The 20,243-nt window shown below is 37.8% G+C and overlaps 1 protein-coding gene across 5 annotated transcripts in view; it reads left to right on the plus strand.

The window, feature by feature from the left end:
• The window catches only part of CHCHD3 (coiled-coil-helix-coiled-coil-helix domain containing 3), a 286,302-nt gene that overhangs the window by 99,916 nt on the left and 166,143 nt on the right, over positions 1–20,243 (plus strand). For all 5 annotated transcript variants that reach the window (XM_040471925.1, XM_040471929.1, XM_040471926.1 and 2 more), the window contains exon 4: positions 7,376–7,493. In XM_040471925.1, coding sequence (XP_040327859.1) covers positions 7,376–7,493 — 118 coding nt within the window. The remainder of the gene's footprint in view (positions 1–7,375; positions 7,494–20,243) is intronic.

The raw sequence follows: 20,243 nt of genomic DNA on the forward strand, positions 1-20,243 counted from the left end.
CTTGTTCCATCATTATATTTAATAGTCTAATAATCAGTTCGTTGAATTACCAGCTCAGCTTTTCTGTTTAAAAAATGAATAGTAAACAGTATTTTGAATGCTGGTTCAGCATGTTCTGACAAAGTATGATGCATTAAAATAAAATTCATCATTAGCATTAGAAATGACCTTTGAGGTTGTAGTCGCTCATTTTTCTCTTGCAGTGTTTGAAACAGTCTGAGTCAAGTGCATTGCAATACTTTGCAGATATTGTCTGTGTATAATGGTCACAGTTCAGTTGTAGATCAATCATTTCATCAAGTTACTGTATCTCTAACAATCTTCATTTCCCGTTTATTGTTGCCCATTATCTGAGGTTCTTGTTATTGTTCCTCAGTAATATAATGGCCTTATACATTAAATTATAAAGTAATTTTCTAAGCTAGAATTGTATAGAATTACTTACGTGTCAACCCGGATGAAGATAAATCTAAGTGTCGTGAATGGCCACATGAACAGTGTGCAGGTTCAGAGAAACATATAGGGCCACTGAAAGCCACACCACTTTGGGGAAAGGCTGGTAATAATTTTGACTTTGGCAGAATCTGACTTGATGTAGCGGAAACAAATAAAAAATGAGGTTTTAAAAAATAATTATGAATAATATCAGATTTAAAAACTGTCCGTGTATGACCACAAAGTGAGTGATGTAATAGAAACGAATTCCGGCAGAGGGGTTGACTCTTTAGGACATTTAAGAGCATAGCTTTGGAAATCCAATCAGGTTGTTCTCTGTCTCCTTCCCATGTGCTTTTCCACACCCCAGTCTTTCTCATGTAAAGAAGGGGGATGACAGTGCCTCCTTCATGGAGGATAATGAGGTTTACTGTACAAAAAATGGGTAGCCAAAGCTATCATTAAAATGTCCTTCCCACTTTCTTGAAATCTTTAGGTTCTTTGGAATAAAATAATAAAGGCTGGTTTTTACATAGAAACTGAAATAGGTAGGACTAGATTATAGATAGCTATGAAAGCTGAATATATGAGTAGTTTATTTTTTTTCCACTTAAAAGGAAAAATATAATATTCATTATAGGAGATTTGGCTGGTTTTTAGAAATTCATTTTGCTGGTGTACTTAAGTCTCTCACCTGATGGAGAATATACTGAGAAAAAGAGCGAAGTTGCTAGGGCTTGAGGTATAAGGGCAGAGCTGACTGGTATTTGTTTCATTAAGCTTAGGCAAGCTATCCAATTACTTAATGCAAATAAGAAAAGTTTACACTAAACTCCTACTTCTTTGCTTAAAACTCTAGAGAATTTAAATGAGGAGAGATATGTATTTAAAAGAAGGAGATTTAAATGAAACTTAAATCAGGGGCTTAATGTAGAATAATATTAGACCAGGAGATCTGAAATAATAAGTGGGGAATGCCAGTAAATAAAAAGGGAATGTATTCTCCAAAATATTTGGTTTGGCTAGTTTTATCTTGAGATAATTCTTAAAGCTTTGGAAACCCAAGTTAATAATGCAAGACCTGTTTTATCTCATACCCTCTTTTCACCTAAGAGGGACCTTAAAAGTAAAGTGCTGCCTTCTGTTGTCAATGAGCACTTCACTCTTGTTTCCCTAGTGGAGTGTTTACCCAACCACCTGGCTTCTGGTGTGCAACTCCACCATTGGGCCGGTAGCATTCAATGAGGTCCAGAAAACAGGCTCATCTCACTTGGCGCAAAATACGAGGAAAATCAGACGATCATACAGCCGTCTACCTTTCATAGACGGCCATTGAACAGAGTAGCTTGGTGGAATAATAAAAGCAAGGGCCCCCGAGAGGAAGCTCAGAAAAGAATTGGGAGCTTCTGAGAATACAGGCAGTTTTTCTTTGCAAAGCAGTTGTAAAATGTTTTAAATGAATCAGTGAAAGAGGAAACTTAATTAGAAGAAAGTATTGCTATAAATGAATTTCGTGGAGGAGAGATTTGGGGAAATTAGGAAGATTACAATATAGAAATTTTTAATCTGTTGCTTTTACTTCCGAAGTAAAAAGGAAACCTCATTTAGTGACACCATCTATCTGAAATCTGCCCTCCAAAATAGTATGTCAGTAAGGAAAACTTGTAAAATTTTCTAAAATCCTTTTCTAAAATTGCAAAGGCCATTCATTTGAAATCCCCTTTCAAGCCCTGCACTAATTTTTATTGACAATTGTGTGTGTGTTTGTGTGTGCTGTATGTTTTAAAAGCGTTCCCTCAGTGACCCTAAATATGCCAGCCATTGGTGTCTGAGACAGCAGTCACAGAGCTCTAAAGAAAATGCTTTCTCAGATGTTTCCTCTAAAACTCATTCTCCTTCCCGAGGTTCCTCAGTTAATATCCTTTAGATTTCAATTCACATTTTGGCTCCCATCAATATAGTTTCATAGCAACCTCACTTAAAAAAAAAAAAACAAAAAACCATCAGAGTTTAAGCTTCATGAGGATAAGGACTGTGTGTCTCTTGTGCTCACCATTTTGCTCTCAGTAATCACAATAGTGTCTGATACTCAGTAATTATGTATCGGATGAATTTGTGAATCCCATTTTTTCTTTTCTTTTTTTTTCTTTCTTTCTTTTTTTTTTAATTTTGAGAGAGAGGAAGAGAGAACCCATGCAAACAGGGGAGGAGGATGGGGGGGGGGTAGAGAGAGAGACAAGGAAAATCCCAAGCAGGCTCCGAGTTGTTAGCTCTGAGCCTGACGTAGGGCCTGAACCCATGAACCGTGAGACCATGACCTGAACTGCAATCGAATTGGACTGAGCCACCCAGGCGCCCCTAGTACATGGTTTTTATTAAGTAGTGGGAAAGTCTAAGGATGACACAAGAAATAGAAGTGCCCACTGAGTGAAAATTTGGAAATGATACTTCTTAGTTTCATTTGTCCCCTACCACCACCTTTCTTAAGGGTTTGTACAGGATGAGGAATAATGTATTTAATGTATGATGTTTGTAAAACTTGTACCTGCAAGTGGCCTTAAGATGGTACAGTTCAACCTTCACATTTTAAAGCTGAGCAAACAGGTTCATTAGATTGTACAGATAGATTAGTTGCTGACAGGTAATAAGAATTTGTTCTGGCCCTACCGCCAGCCTTTCTGAAGATGCAGGTCTATTTGTAATGGTGAATAAAAGTGGCTAAGAATTTATTAAGAAGGGGAAATAATTTTCTTTTTAGTCACTTTGTGCCCATCTAGTCTCTCTGCAGCCAAGAGTCCAGCACAATTAGGTGCTGATATGCCAGAGACTCTGAAGTATTGTGGAGTATAGAATTTCCATCTATAATAAAAGTATTGTAACATCCTTCTGTTTTAGGGTATTTCGTGTAGTCTGGGATTATATCACACTTGTGACACTTGCAACCCGGTGGCTTGGCCCTTGTGGGGTTCAGCTGGTCTCACCAGTTGTTTTGTAAATCCCCCAGTCTTCTTTCTATGTTCTGCAGCTGGTTTTCCTCCATCCCTCCCTCCCCCTGTTTCTTTCCTTCTTTTCTTTTCTTTTTTCTTTTCTTTTCTTTTCTTTTCTTTTCTTTTCTTTTCTTTTCTTTTCTTTTCTTTCTTTCTTTCTTTCTTTTTCTTTTCTTCCTTCCTTTTTCTTTCTTTCTCTTTCTTTCTTTCTTTCTTTCTTTTTCTTTTCTTCCTTCCTTTTTCTTTCTTTCTCTTTCTTTCTTTCTTTCTTTCTTTCTTTCTTTCTTTCTTTCTTTCTTTCTTTCTTTCTTTGTGGTTGGAAACATGCTACTCATTCATTCTTGCATGCATACATTCAACAAGTATTTGTTGAGCCCTTACTCTGTGGCAGGCACTGGTAAAAGCACCGGGAATATAGCAGTGAACAAAAACAGACCACCTTCTTGCCCTTACAGAACTTATAGGCAAGTGGGGAAGAAACAAAGGAGCAGGTGAAGGGATAGGGCTGCAAGGGCATTGCCATTTTCAATTTTGGAAGTTCTTGAAGGTCGTAACAATAAAGCAGAACTTCTTATTAGTGAAAACTTGGAAACAAAGATGGAGAAGACCAAGCTATGTATAGTCATGGTATATTTAGCGAACTTGGAGATTTGCTTCTTCTTTTCAGAATACTATTGCTTTCTCTGTGTTCCTGACCCCATAGTGAGTACTGTTACTAATACTGCTACTTACCCTAATAGTGGTGAGTGCTTATTGTATTACAGGCATCATGCTAAGTGCTTTGTGTACGTAGAACCCTTTAAGGTAGGTATTACACCAGTTCATTTTACTCATGAGAATAACAAGACCCAGGGAGGTTGGCTCAAGCATTGACTCAGCTAGTAAGTGCTAGAGCCTTGTTCTGGACCCAGGACTCCCAACTCCAAAGTCTGTGCCTCTGTACCAAATATTACAAACTGATAACCTTTATTTTTATTATAACATTGAAGTTGTGTATATGTTTTTGCTTTTTTTTTTTTTTAAAGTTTATTTTGAGAGAGAGAGTGAGTGGGGGGAGAGACAGGAGAAGGAGAATCCCAAGTAGGTTCTGTGCTGTCAGCTCAGAGCCCAATGTGGGACTTGATCCCATGAACCATGAGATTCATGAGCCAAAATCAAGAGTTGGACACTTAACTGACTGAGCCACCTGGGCACCCCAAACATAGTAGTTTGCTTCTTTTTCATTACCTTGTCAAAACTTTTAAGCTTGAACTCCTTTTAACTACATTTGTAGTTAAAATTGGTATATGTGAGTAAACTAAATTTTAAAAAGTAGGCAGTTATTATTAAATAAATACTACTTTAAAATATGATATATACCACATGTGGTAGAAGATAGAAAATCTAGTTGTACAGAATTCATTTTATGTTAATGAACTAATAATGTAATTTTTGTAATAGTTGTATATATGTATGTAATGTCCCTAGCACAGTGCTCGGCATATAGTAGGTGATCTATACATGATGGTGATTTTTATTATTTTTAGTTTCCACCTGACTTGTAACATAGGTAATATCTTTTACATGCAGGTGCCATGCCAGTAAAATGCTTTATTTAACTGCACCATCTTGTTACCTTATACGGTAACCTCAGCAGTGACCGGCACACTAGCTTGATGAGGACCACTTCATTTTTGATGTTCTCCTTTTATATATAGGGCCTCCAGGATTTATGTGAGTAGAAGTATATTTTGCTAGTTGAGGGCTGTGGCTCTTGGTTTAGTAAGCATTAGAATCACCTGGAGGGCTTATTAAAAGGCAGTTTGGAGACACTACCCCCAGACTTTCTAATTCAGTAGATGTGAGTGGTGTCCAAGTATTTGCATTTCTCACAATTTCCCATGGATGCTGCCACTGCTGCTCATTTATGGATACTTTTGGAACTGCTGCTTGGAAGTGACAAGATTTTGCATTATTGGTGTTCTTTTTCGATTATGCAGGTCCACTGAGTTACTGTATTGGTATTGATGTTGCTGAACTCACTGTGAAATAGTATGGAGAAATTTGATTTGTGTCAGTGTAATTGTACTTACTGTTTCAGGAGAAGTTCCTAATTTTTTTTTTAATGTTTATTTATTTATTTTTTAAGTGAGAGAGAGAGCACAAGTGGGGGAAAGGGCAGAGAGAGAGGGAGACACAGAATCCGAAGCAGGCTCCAGGCTCCAAGCTTTCAGCTCAGAGCCCGAGGTGAGGCTTGAACCCACCAATTGTGAGATCATGACCTGAGCCAAACTTGGACGCTTAACCGACTGAGCCACCCAGGCATCCCTTAAGGAAAAGTTTCTAGAGGTTACTTTTGCATTAGAGATTTTCAAAGTGTAGGTTTTAATGTGTTTCTGTTATTCGTCTTTATTCAAGACCTAAAAACACACAGGTTTAATTTTTTGGAATATATTTTACAAGGTAATTTCTAATTATATTTTTAATTATAATTGATTATAATCAAGTTTGGTTATAAGTGATTTCTGAGAATTTCAGAGTATCTGGATGATGTGGGAGTTTAAAAATAGTAGCAAAGACTTTTATTTTCTTTAGTTCTTTTCAAAAATCATTTTAAGACTAAATTTAATAGAGTAGTATTGAATTCAATTTGGTGCTCATCATTCCCACTTACAAAGTAGATTTCATTCAGAATTTCACTTATACCAACATAACAATTTTACCTTTTCTTTTTAAAGCAGTGCTTGTACCTTTAGGGATATGATGGTATACAGGGGTTATTCTCTCAAAGAAGAAAAGGCAATCAGAAAGTCTTTGTTCATGAGATTAGACTGAAATATCTTCTCATTCACTGATTACTGAATACCTTTATGTGCCAGGCATTATGGTAGAAATAGGTACCAAAGTAATTTATCTTTTTCATGCACAATGAGGGGTTTTAGTGGATGGTAACTGACTATGATGTAATTGTGTGATGAGGTTACTGATAAACCCAGTGTTGTCGGATGCTTCATTAACACAATCAGTATTCTGTACAGATCTTAGAGGGTGAAGTTCTGCTTTCTTATTTTGCTAGACTTATTTCTTATTTTGTGTCCATAGTGTTACATTTAGTTTGGAGCTAAGGGACAAATTGGAGTCCTTCCAGAAGTGAGGACCTCTGCTGTGGAAAGGTCTTGCCATTTTTGCATATGAGGATCCTTGGAAAATGGGAGTAATTCATCTGGAGGGAAGACATCTTAATTATGTTTTTAGTTCCCTGCTGTTATGTAAGATCCATGAGGACAGGGACCCATCCTTCTTGTTCAGCACTGTGTCATCGTGCTTCTTTCCATGGCTGGTGTGTATTCAACAAACAGTTGAATGAGTCAGTTTTGAGGGGAAGATGATGGTTACTTTCAAATATTTGTCTTGTAGATGGCCTGTTAATTAGACTTACTGCTTATATTCCAGAAGACAAAGGAGGCAGGCACCAGGGATGGAATTTTTAGGTGGGCACGTTTCAGTTTTACATAGGAAGAACTTTGTAAAACTAGTCTAATAGTCCTATCAATTAACTTTTTCCGGGATTTGAATTCTGCTATTTTAAATGTTTGGGTAGGGGCTGCATGGGGGCTTAATAGAAAATATACGCACTTTTTTTTTTTTTAATATTTATTTTTGAGAGACAGAGAGAGAGAGTGAGTGAGGGAGGGGCAGAGAGAGATGGAGACCTAGAATCCAAAGCAGGCTCCAGGCTCTGAGTTGTCAGCACAGAACCCGACGTGGGGCTTGAACCCACAAACCATGAGATCATGATCTGAGCCGAAGTCAGATGCTTATTAACTGAGCCACTCAGGCGCCCCAGAAAATATACGTGCTTTTAATAAATTATAGGCCAGAGTGATTTTTGGCTGCTTCTCTATTAAAGTATTTTGTTAACTAATAACCAGTAAAATAGTTTTTCCTAAGTTAGTCCTTTCCTGTCTTTTCAGACTTAAGCAAAGCAAAGAACTGGACCGAGAGAGGGCTTTTGCCAATGAGCAGTTAACCAGAGCTATTCTTCGAGAAAGGATATCAAGTGAAGAAGAACGAGCCAAGGCAAAGCACCTGGTGAGTATTAAAGATTTAGTAGAAATGTCTTGTCTACAAGGAAATCTCTGATGTTCGGGAAAAGCTAAGTACTTCTGGCCAGCTTTCAGTGTTGACAAAATGCATGTTCTCTTTCCTTAGATTTTTTTTTTTCTGTTTTTTTTTTTGTTTTTTTGTTTGTTTGTTTTGTTTTTTTTCCTCTTACAAGTTGTTGACAATTTGCTAAGATTAACCTTGAAGGACTTTTTAAGGCAGGTAACTTGAGAATTATTGCAGTGATGATCAACACTGAGACACTGGCACATGCATCTTCCCTGAAGGTATTGCTTGTTTGCTCTGCTTGCCTCCCTCCCCGCCCCCACCCCCTTCCCCTTGATTTTGATTTCATTGTCTTTGAAACCTCTGGGGCAAGCAGCCTATCTTGTTTCTATCCCTGCTTGCAACCACCAGATGTTAGTCTGGGAAGTCTCCAGCAAAGGTGAGTAAGTTTTGATCAATCACTTTCTGGGCTTTAGAAAGGGAAAGATGCATAGCAAAGGCTTTGGGGAACTATATTTTTAAAGAAAAGGGATACTTTTTTTAAAAGAAACATTTTGAAACAGTTTAAGAGGAAAGATTATATAAACGTTTAAAATTGATTATTGATAGGGGAAAATTTAAAAGGCACCCATAAATCTGTCATTCTTACATAACTGTGATTTACACTGGGGTGTGTTTCCTCTAGACAATTTTTTTTTAAGAGAGGGGTTGGAGAGAGGGGCAGAGAAAGAGAGAGGAAGAGAATCTTAAGCAGGCTCCGTGCTCAGCACAGGGCCTGACCCCGGGGCTCCATCTCACAACCCTAAGATCATGACTTGAGCTGAAATCAAGTCAGACACTTAAGCAATGGAGCCACTCAGGCACCTCTAGTCAATGTTGATTCTTAGATCAATTACATACTTTAAGAATTTGTGTATACATAAGAATATATAAGAATTTGTATAATGCTGTATATAGCATTTACCATCATGAACGGTTTCTTATATCAGTGAATGTTCTTGTGAAATGTACTTTTTGATGGCTAAATAACATCCTGTCTTCTCTGTGCGACATAACTTATCAAAGGATTTTCCATTGTTAGGGAAAAGTGGGGCTGCTCTGGTTGAAGTTTGGTGTCCCGACAGCTTACTGCCCACTTCAGTCTTCCTAGAAACCCACATGTAACTTCTCAGGACCACTAGTGTTCATTGGAGTACAGTTGGGAAATCAGTGGAGAAGTAACATGAGACTATATATTGGAGAACTTTGATTGCAGAACTGAGGGGGATGTCCCTTGTTCAGCAGGCCATTGAGAATTGTTGAAAAATTGATAAGAATAGGGTCACTTTGTGTTCTCTCGTATTTTTTCCCTTGGTCCTTTCTTTGAGAGGCCAACTGCTATGACCACATGCCATTAGAGAAAATAAAAGGAAGCCGATGTGTAATGAATCCATTTCTCCAAAGACTAACCCAGGGTCCAGGCTAAATGGGTAGACAGTAAAGCCAGAACAGAAGTGATGGCCCAAGAAAGAAATGTCCAGGGTCATACTGTTTTGTAGGTCTCTTCTTTCTTGATTCTGGGGTTATAGGGTATAGATAACAACTTATAGTATCTTCCAGATTTTGGCACCTATCATAATATTAGCCAAAACAGAGCCCTCACAGCACTTAGGTACTAAAAGTGGAATTTATACAATAGGATTATAGTTGATCTGTCCTGGCTTGAGTGTTCTTAGAGATTTGAGTGGTAGTTCAAGGCCACAGCAACATGGCTGCCCATAGCAATTTAGCTACCTGATACGAGGTTAACCCCCCTGTATTGTTGTTATTCATTTTAGAAGGCATGCATATTCATTGGATAAAAGTCAGAAAGTAAATAGAAAAATATTGAGATCACTTGGATTAACACTATCCAGAGACAATTACTGTTAATATTCTGGTTTATTATTTTTGTATTCCTTTCCACATTCCACTAAGTCTGTATAAAACATTTATATTAATATATTTATATGTAGTTCCCCAAACATAGGTGATGGCATACATAGTCTCATATAACTCTTACAGTAACCTGTACATTAAAACAATTTAGACTATATGTAAAGATCATTCTGTATTCATAAATATGTATTTGTGTGATCACTTTTAACGATTGATGACTGCATTTCACAGCATTTTCTTCTAATAAGATAATACAGGACATTATAGAAAATTTGGAAAATGTACAAATTACTAAGGAACTGTCTGTCTCATACTCGTTAGGATGGCTGCTATCAAAAAAACCTACAATAACAAGTATTGGCAAGGATGTTGTGGGAATGTAAAATGATATAGCCACTATGGAAAACATTATGGCAGTTACTCAAAAAATTAAAAATAGAATTACCATATGATTCAGCCATCCCACATCTGGGTATTTATCTAAAAGATTTGAAAGCAGGGTCTCAAAGAGATATTTGTACATAGCAACATTATTCATAACAGGCAAAAAGTGGAAACAACCCAAGTGTATATGAGTAGATGAATGCATAAACAAAATGTGGTATGGACTTAACAGTGGCATGTTATTCAGGTTTAAAAAGGAAGGAAATTCTGACACAGTGCAACATAGATGAACCTTGAGGATATTATGGTGAGTGAAATAATCCAGTCACAAAAAGACAAATACTGTGTGACTCCACTTACATGAAGCTAGAGGAGTCAGATCTATAGAGAGAAATTCTGGAAGGGTGGTTGTCCTGGGTTGTGGGGAGGGAGAAATGGAGCACTTTTTCATGGGTATGGAGTTTCCGTTTTGCAAGATGAAAACAGTTCTGGAGATTGGTTGAATAACAATGTTAATGTCCTTTTCCTGAACTCTTCACTTCTAAATGGTTAAGAGGGCAGATTTTATGTTATGTGTATATTACCACAAATAAAGATTTAAAAAGATTCTAAAGAAAATAAACATTACTGCACGTGTAATATTTAGAGGGTATAAAGTTTATTCTTCCTTTTCCCCCATATCTCTACAGTCCAGGTTTCTAGATTCTACAATCTAGCAACTTATAAAACAGGATTTAAGTGATTTAAGTCTAATGTTGTCCTTTAGTACTTTGATTCTCAGCTGGAGAAGTAGGCATCCCCAGCACCCGTTATTCCTGTGAGAGTCACTTCGAGAATGTTAGCATGTTTCTGCTGGGAGTGCTGGGCCCCAGTTGCGGCCATTCTTAACCCTAACATGTGAGACTCGTGGAATGGTGATCAAACATTGATTTTGTTCCTCTTTATTTAGAGCCCAGATGTTGCAGCCAATAAGAAAGTAAAGGTTGGGTTTCACATGTTTGAAGGAATTGGAAAGCTGTCTTTCAGGAGAGCTAGGAAAAAAGAAACAAAACTGATGTGATATTGCTACTGTGAAATAAAACGAATGCCTTCCCCAGTCCCCTTTTCCTCCACCCGCTGACAGTTGACATTTAGATTGCTGTCTCCGTCCAGGCTTCTCTTCCCACAGTTGTAGCAGCTGGCTTTACTGAAGCTCTTTGAAGGGCAAAGACGGTAGTCCTGTTGTTGAAGTTTTAAAATCGGATCAGATCAGACTTTGCCTTTAGGAAGAAATGCTTTAACTGGAGAAGCTGTTCAGTGCTGCTCTAGATCCGAGAAGCCCATACTAGCCCCTCACTCTCCTTCTCACTGACTGGTACTGATCTCTTAGCTGATTTTTACCCAGAAGTTTTAGAGAGGCAGTTCACTGATAGGAATGAGTGTTTCTTAAGTGCAGGGAAGTCCCTCCATAAAGAATGAAGATTAAATAAAAGGACAGCACCAGGCAACCTGTAAAGTTCACCTTGACATTCTGTGTATCTTTAAGACCTTGTACGTATATAAATCTAATATTTTCTGTGTCATTAGATTTTTAAAAAAAAATTAAAGAGTAGGGAGTTCTGTCTTTTTTAACTTTGGAATTACATTTAATTTCTTTTTAAAATGTGAATTAAAATTTTGGTTTACTCTTTTCTGTCTAATTAAATTTTGTTGACTTAACATTAGTCATTTTTTGTTACCACACAGAACTATGCAGTATTTTATTTTTTCTTTTCTTAACCTAAACTTTAAAAGAGTCCACAGTTTACTTAAGGAAATAGTCAAATAAATATACCTCTAATTATGCAGTAGTGTTCTTCACCCATTGGATGGATGTTTTAGTGAGTGCTTACTGTGTGAAAAACACTGGGCTAGATACATACCAAGTGTATATAAATGAAAAAGACAAAATCTTATTCTTAAGAAATTCACAGTATAGTGTGGGAGACTGATACATTAAAAATAATGGTAAGAAGCACTAACTCTGTTAGCCATGCTACTTACATTCTTGAGAGAATTCTGACTTTTGTGAAAGCAGGGACTTTTAACTCATTGCCACATGTGCATTCGTTTATTCAACACACATTGAGTGCCTAATATATAAGTGCCTAGCAAAGGGGAATTAGTCAATTAATACTTGTTGGTTGATTAAAGGAAGAATTGAATCTACTCAAGCCCTGAAAATGAGAGAGGGCATGGGAAAGAATAGAAAAGACTTCTTAGGGAAGTGGTGCCTGAGCTGTGTGTTGAGGAATGAGCAGGGATCACGCATATGGTTGAGGAGTAGGGATGCTTTCATGTTGCAGGTGAAAGCATGGAGGCGTGGGGCCAGCGGTATACCGCAAGGAGTTGCCAAGTGGGAAGTCCAGGGCAGGGAGTGTTAAGTGATGAGAAGAGGTCGGCGGGGCTAAGATCATGAGTTCTGTGTATGCGATCCAGAGAACCCTGCACCATATACATATAAGGGGAGAAATGAAATGGTTAGGTAGGCATTTTGATATCTTAACCTAGTGAAGTGGGCAGGACAGAGTAGAGGAGGAAGTAAGTGGAAAGAGACAAGTTCAAAGTCTTCATTAATCCTATTTGAGGGCGGTGGTGCTGGAATTTGGACAGTGCTAGTGGGGATGGAGAGAAAAGAGGACAAGTAAGAGATATTTAGATGATAGTACTTAGAAGATTTTAGATTTGAACAGTTGAAAGAAGTGGCAGGGGTGACTCCAAGGTTTCTGTTATTAGAAATCCTCTTATTTTAAATAGAAAAAGTAGCTATCAATGAAAAACATTCTTGGTTAAGTGCATATTGTGCAGTGTGACTTCTGTGTGGAATTGGGGAGGATTCTGGACTCAGATACCGCACTAATTATTTTGTTTGACTCTAGATGAGATCATTAGTCAGATTTGGTCCCTTTCTGCACCTCCCTCTTTCGCAAATTTATTGAACACCTACAATGTGTTACACACGGTTAGTTGCTGGGCATGCAAAGATGAATTATATATATCTGCTTAGTTTTCTTTGAAGACTCTCCTACAAGGTGCAGGGTTTGTGGGAGGGTCATTCTTCAACTCTTCTTCTACTTATGTCATATTTCTTTGAATCTGTAAAACCTTGTAGTGTTTAGAAAAAATAACACTAAAAAAATGGGGTAGGTGAATGCATAAATTTAGTTTTTCTAAATTTAAGTGACTGTTTCACCAAAATGTCACTTTTTATCCCCAGTTTCCTTTTTGTCTGAAATGCACCAGTGAAGCAATCAAGAAGAAGAATTGATTAATTTTGTGCTGTGTGATTTTCAGTTCTATGTTTTGTTTGTGCTTCAAACTGTGACAGTTGAAATTTCATGGTCAAAGAGAAAAAGGTTTTGAAATTTGGGGTATGGAGGAAAATGACTAAATTAAAAGAAGTAGATAAGAATACCAGCGCTGCCCAAATATAAGTGAGGTTCTGCCCAAGGCCAAAGGATGCAGTTGGGATTGTCATTTTGAAATGATCAAAATGATCAGCATGGCTCTTGCTCAAATTCTCTGTAGAAGAACAGTAAGGCTGATCACTCAGGGCTTTTAGTGTCGTTAAGATTAACCAGGTGAGCCACATTGCTGTGTTGCAGCAGCTTTCCTGGGTTCTTGGGCTCTTAAATATACTTAAAAAAAAACTGTTGCAGTTTTTTGGGTGCAATTTAGCGCTTTGATTATAATCTCTATTGATGTGTTCTATATACTGTGTGCTGGTTTTCTTGCAAAAGACGCCAAGCCCAAAATGTTTTGACATGCATGGCGTATTAATTTGCTTTCAATGCCAAAAATGAAGTTAATGATTTTGAGCTTTTGCTTTTGAAGACGATTTAAATATAGAATTTCTACTTGATGTTTGAGGGATCTAAGCCATGTCGGTAGAAGATATTTTCCTCAGCCTTATTGGTAAGAATGGGACCAGGGATCCATCTACAAGTCTCAGTTACTCTCTTAACAGGAAATTTAAAGGGCATTATCCCTCAAGACTGGTGGAGCCAAGGTGCACTGCACACATTTGCCTCCTGTGTGTTTGGAATCAGCAGGCCATTATTGTTGCCAGGACAAAGCATGCGGATGCCATCTCCCTTTGTTCTTTGTTACCATATGGTCCTTACTTTCTGTGTGTAAAGCAGCATTATTGTCAGCCGGAGTGCACGGAGCCCTGTGAAGAGATTGTTCGTGAAATATCCCATGGAAAGGTAGGGCAGCTTCAGGTGTGTTTATTTGCTCCTGCGGTGGAAAAGGAGAAAGACGTTTTGTCTCAGTTTGCCAGCCTAGCCTTATGTTAAGAGCCCAGAGAGAGAATAGGACTGTTATTACAGATTTCAGTGTTAACTTACGTACTGAAAGCTTAACCAGATGAATATACTTCTCAAATGTACATAGTCAAACCCTGTCCTCATCCAGCTTTACGGGAATACCTGGGATCTCAGCATTACCAAGTAGCCTTAGAGAGGCATCCATGCTCAGCAGATACCGTGGGGCCTGGAGCAGAGAATGGCTGAGTGTTCTTCGCGCAGTGGAGATTAAATCTCACTGTCAGGGACAGCGAGGCTGTCCAGTGGACACATTGTACAGGTGACCACAGTTTGCTCGTGTTGCTTTTGTCCGAGGAACTACCTGTTTGACCTTGTTGACATAGTGATTAGAGAAGAAGTAGCACAGTTGAGAATAATGCTGTTGATGTTCTTGCTTACAACTAGTTGTATTAAAAGACCACCATGAGGAGCAACTCTGCTTAGAATGTGCTGTCATATTTCCATTCGAAACGTCCTGAAAAAAGTGCATCAAGTTGCTTGCAAGCTGGCTGGCTGAGGGCAGCTCGTGTCGAGTGGTATCCTATGTGGTAGCCCTGCTGTAAATAGCTTATTGACGTCCCATCAGGTGGGTCATTATGGGTGTCAAGGTGAGGTATGGAGAGCACTGAGTAGAAATCCATAGGTAACTAAGGTGCAAAGGGCTGGTTATGATTCCATCTCTTTATAATGATCTGGCATTTATGGTTAACTTATTTGCTTCACTGCCTGGTCTGAAATGAACTGTCATTAGGGCCTTGGAATTTTATCGAACTGGCATCATAATCTCATTTCCTGCTGAAGAGGCTAAGAAATATGGCCCTCGGTGTGAGGTTTAACCTTTAACAAATTAAAAGTTTAACATAAGTATAACGAAGTCTGTCAGTCCTTACAAATCCCAAGTAAGATTTTTGCACATTATGTTGTAAATGAGACCGTAAGACAAATGTGCTCTTTTTTGTTCACCAACAGTCTTTTCAGTTTGTCTTCATGGCAAGTCCCAAAGCTGCCAGTTCTGATGTCGGCTTTGGAGAATTGCTTTCAACCCATTGTGAGCAGACCTGTGACTTAGTGAATTCAGCAGTGAATCGAATAGCAGTGATGCTTACTCTGACATACGGTGTCCAATGAGATCTGCTTCATTTTTGGGTTTTGGACATGGAAACTTTCACAGTGTTACGCATTCTTGAACCACTCTATATTTATTTCTTTTATGTATCCCTGATTTTATTGCTTAGATGTGATTCCTAAATGGGACTGAATTATGTTCTTTCTGAGTTTCTTGATGTTTTAAACTATGCCCTGCTTTTGGGCGTGGGAAGGTTTATTTCCACGTAGCCTGGGGTTATTCCGTTAACCAGAAAGACATTCAACATTTTGTTCCAATGTGACTCTCTCCACTCTTTTCTTTACTAACTATATTTTAAGGATGGCTTCTCCTGAAAATACCGAGGGGCAGAATTGCCAAATGAAGTAAGGCCTCCATTCTCCAGAGAGCGGGAATCTGTTTACAAACCTGCAGTATTTATTACATACCTCATTTAGCCCATTCATCATTTTAATAGAAAAATGAGTCATTTTAGATGATTCTGAAATAATTCGAGGTAAGCTACATAGCCCTGGGCAGAATATGATTGACTCAAACGGCACCAGGCTATTTTCAAGAAAATGTAATGGAATGATCAGCACCAATAATTCATGATTACTTGTGGCAAACTCATCAGATGTTTTCATTGTCATAGAAATTTGTTGATGAGATTAAAAGTTTAGAGGAGTTTTCTAGCTAACTTCTCATTTGCCCATCTTTTATGATAAATGACTACAAAGTTACATACTTAACTCTGTGTTTAAATATCCTCTGCCTGTTTAAAACAATGACTATAAATTTAATTCTAGATTGTGTTTAGTATTCTCTTGAGACACCGGTCAGTGTCTCAGGGCTAGTTTTATCGGCGATTACAGACCTGTTTGTATACATTTTCTGCTTATGCACTAAATATAATCCTTTAACGTTTCTTTAGGTTGATTCTCAGAAACATAGCTAACTGAATGCCTGGAACTATAGCTCCAAACCCAAAACACTTGGAAACCCACAGAACGTTTCTAGGTAGTGCTGTATCCCTCATGAGTTTTGTTGATAACCAGCATCACAGTGAAAATAGTTGATAACTTGTTTTTAGCGCTTTTCATTTAACCAAGAGTTTCCAAGTCCAGTGTCTTATTTGGTGTTGATAATTGGTTGAAACGGGCAGGACTTCTATCATTCCTGTTACAAACGATAAGAGAACTGTTCAAGGAGACTGTCAACTTAAAGGTTGCACAGGGAGTGAGCTGCAAATTAGGTCCCCACTGCCTGGGTGATCTTAGTTGGGGCACAATTTAGCAAATTTTGTTATTATCGAGTTTTTAACCTATAGTGCTTTTACCAACAATATTTGAAAGAGTAAGGGGACTTTTAGGGTTAGGTGAATGGACAAAGGAGAAATTACTGGAGGCATAAAAAAGACATGAAAACGTCATACATATGGTGAGTACATGCAGGAAGTAAAAATACCACAGCATGATGGGCATACTATACTCATGGAGAGGGAACATGAAGGCAGGCAGCCCTGGCCACTCTAGCAGGCCTTGTGTGGTATTGCTTAATGAAATAACGTATTCATTATTGCAACACTACCAGAGATTAAGAATAATCTATTTAAGGACAAGGAATGGGCGAATGCATATTAGAACTAAAGTTTCCTTCTAAGTTATTTTGAATTGAAAAGTTTCGGCCTGTCAGGTTGTAAACTGCAGTATTCCAAAAAAATTTCTCACCTGTGAATGTCAACAGTGCAAAGGATACTGGTTAAATGAAATATTATTGTATATTTTCATAAAGTTATTTTCAAGTGTACTTGTTAAAAAATGTTTGCTCTATTATGTTGTATTTTGAGAGAGGTGATTGATATGGATAGAAAAGGACCAGGTTTGTAGCAATTATCCATTTCCTTGTCCTCAGAAGATCACCAATATATAAAGGAAGAAACTTTCTTTTTTTATGTGCAAGGTAAACTATTTGCAGGGGAGGTAAGAGATGAATTGATTATTTTTCTACTTTGGACAATAAAGATGTGTTAATGTAGCAGGATTCTTGTTGAGAATAGAGATAGGCTTGCTGCAGATTTTTTTTTAATGTTTATTTATTTATTTTGAGGGAGGGAGAGAGAGAGAGAGAGGGAGGGAGGGAGAGAGAGAGGGAAGGAGGGAGGGAGGAAGGAAGGGAGAAAGAATGAATCCCAAGCAGCGTCTGTGCTATCAGCACAGAGCCCGACGTGGGGCTTGTGCCCACAAACCATGAGTTCATGACCTGAGATGAAATCATGGGTTGGATGCCCAACTGACTGAGCCCCCCAGGTACCCCTAGATTATATTTAAGATTAAATGTAATATATTCACAATAATATATGTATGTATTCACAGTAATATATGTCCACTTTACTCCTGCAGTGGATTTAGTGAATTGTATGTTTTATGTTTTACTGAACTTTATGAGAAATTTAAAGTGAAGGTATTCCACAGGTTTTCCCTGTAAAAGTCAGACTCTGAATAGAGTTGAAAGAAACTATGTCATTGACCATTTTGGAGATTTGTAAAATTAAAAAACAAAAAAAAAGGAAACAAATTGGGGATGTAGTTATATAACCATGAATGCAGTTTTCAACTTAATTAATGATCCCAAGAATATTTCTTGTTCATAGCAGGTTAATTAATGTAATAGAAAAATTAGTCTTTTTCCTAAAAGTAGGCTTTTCCCTCACAGCTATGGTAGAAGGACAGGAAAGAGCTGGTACCTGATTTTTACTGTGTGTTGTAAAATTAAAACCTGAACATAAGCAGGGCTAGATGATGTTCTTGCATGTAGGTGTGTATGCTTTGTGTTGCACACGGTAAAGGTATTTTGTAGACACTACAGAAAATTTTAATTTCAAAATTATTTTCTTAAATTTTTTATTTTACATTTTTAAGTTTCAGAAATTTCCTAAGAACAAAGAACTTTACTCAGACCCATCTAGCACTCATGGATTACCATTCTGCCTCTTTCTATGCGTGCCCGCACACATACACATTCCTTCTCCGAACCATTTAGCATGGGTTGCATACGTCATGCCAGTTTGCCCCTTAACACTTCCGCCCTTTAAAAATTAGTGTGTTTCTTCGGGTGCCTGGGTGGCTCAGTTGGTTAAGTGTCTGACTTTTGCTCCAGTCATTATCTCGCTGTTCATGGGTTCGAGCCCTGCGTCGGGCTCTGTGCTGACAGCTCGGAGCCTGGAGCCTGCTTTGGATTCTGTGTTTCTCTCTCTCTCTGCCCCTCCCCTACTTGCACTGTCTCTCCTTCAAAAATAAATTATTTTTATGTATTGTTTCTTACATAACCAAGAACAGTTGTCAAAATCAGGACATCTAGCATTAATGCAATAGTTTAATCTTAAAAAAAAATTTTTTTTAAACGTTTATTCATTTTTGAGAGGCAAAGACAGAGCACAAATGGGGGTGGGGAGGAGAGAGAGGGAGACATAATCCGAAGCAGGTTCCAGGCTCTGAGCTGTCAGCATGGAGCCTGAGGCAGTGCTCGAACTTAACAAACTGTTGAGATCATGACCTGAGCCAAAGTCAAACACTTAACTAACTGAACCACCTAGAGGCCCCTTCAGTAGTTTACTCTTTAATCCAGATGCCAATAATATTCATAGTAATGTTTCCTCCTGGAACAGGATACATCCCAGGATCATATATTGCATTTTGTTGTCATATCTTAAGACATTTTAAGCATGATTTACGAACAACGGGATCTACATGAATACTGTGTTAATTTCAATTTATGAATTCTTGCTGTTATTGTTAGAGTTTTACAAAGATGGTGGTAGAATGGGCAGAAAATGATAGGTGAGGGGTTTTATTCAGACATATAGATTAATATTCTATGTTGTGGGTAAAGATTCAGTTGTTTTCGGTATTTTCTTTTCATGAAACAAAATGAAAACAACTTAAATGCTTTCACCAGCATCTGTATTGATTCTGTGTCTTTGAAATGTAGCAGGCATCCATGTTGTATCATTAAAAACTGTTAGAGAGTAAACTCTTATTTTTCTACAGAGTTTTTTGAACAATATTTTTATCTGGAATAGACTTCTCTCTGTCCCCCCTTCCACTCCCTCTCAAGTACTCCTCCAGGTAATTTTAGGCAAATTGCTTTGTTTCTTTGTGCCCTTTGTTTCTATCTGTTTAAAATGAGGACAAGGTTGTTAATGCACTTTTCTTTCAAGTCTTTTACCTTGATGAATAAATATATAAATACACGAGTTCTAAGAGAATGCAAAGTTCTATATGCTTATAAATTGACTTTTCATAAAGTAATTTTGCTTATGAATAGGTTACCAATTCCAAGAGTCACATCTATTTTAATTTTCTTTAGTTATTAAAAAAAAACCATTTTAAAAAAAGAAAAATAGTTAAAGTTGAAAGCCTCTATTTTCTTGGTTAAATTGGATTTTTGTTATTGAAAACTTAACTCTGATTAGTAGAAGTGGTTTAGTCATAGGCAGTGGTGTAAATGCTGTTAGCAGTCACTGTATTGAAAGGGTCAATGGGTGGCCAGGTGGCTCAGTCGGTAAGTGTCAGACTCTTGATTTTGGCTCAGGTCATGATCTCAGGGTTGTGAGATTGAGCCCTGCATCTGGTCTGCACTGACAGCGGAGAGCCTGATGTAGGGTTTGAACTCACCACCTGTGAGACCATGACTGGAGCCTAAGCAGATGCTCATGCTCAACCCACTGAGCCACCCATGCATCCCTAAAGATTCACCTTTTTAAATGCTTACTGTATTTTCCATTTATTTCCCACTTATTTCTTCAGCTCACTAAAAATCATTTTTTAATTTTCTAGTATGAGCATTGTATCTCTGCCTTGCCCATTTGAGGCATAATTTTTCTTTTCCAACTCCTCCCCGCCTTTCCATGTTATCTCTAGAATGTTCCCGTCATTCTGTTATACATAGGTGACAGGAGAACGTATGGATGCTTCAAAATTTTTTTTTTAACTCCTTGAGGAACTCAGTATATTGTAAAGA

This window comes from Herpailurus yagouaroundi, unplaced genomic scaffold (genome assembly GCF_014898765.1).
Source record: "Herpailurus yagouaroundi ecotype Mexico unplaced genomic scaffold, PumYag 100, whole genome shotgun sequence".
In the NCBI taxonomy this organism is placed as follows: domain Eukaryota; kingdom Metazoa; phylum Chordata; class Mammalia; order Carnivora; family Felidae; genus Herpailurus; species Herpailurus yagouaroundi.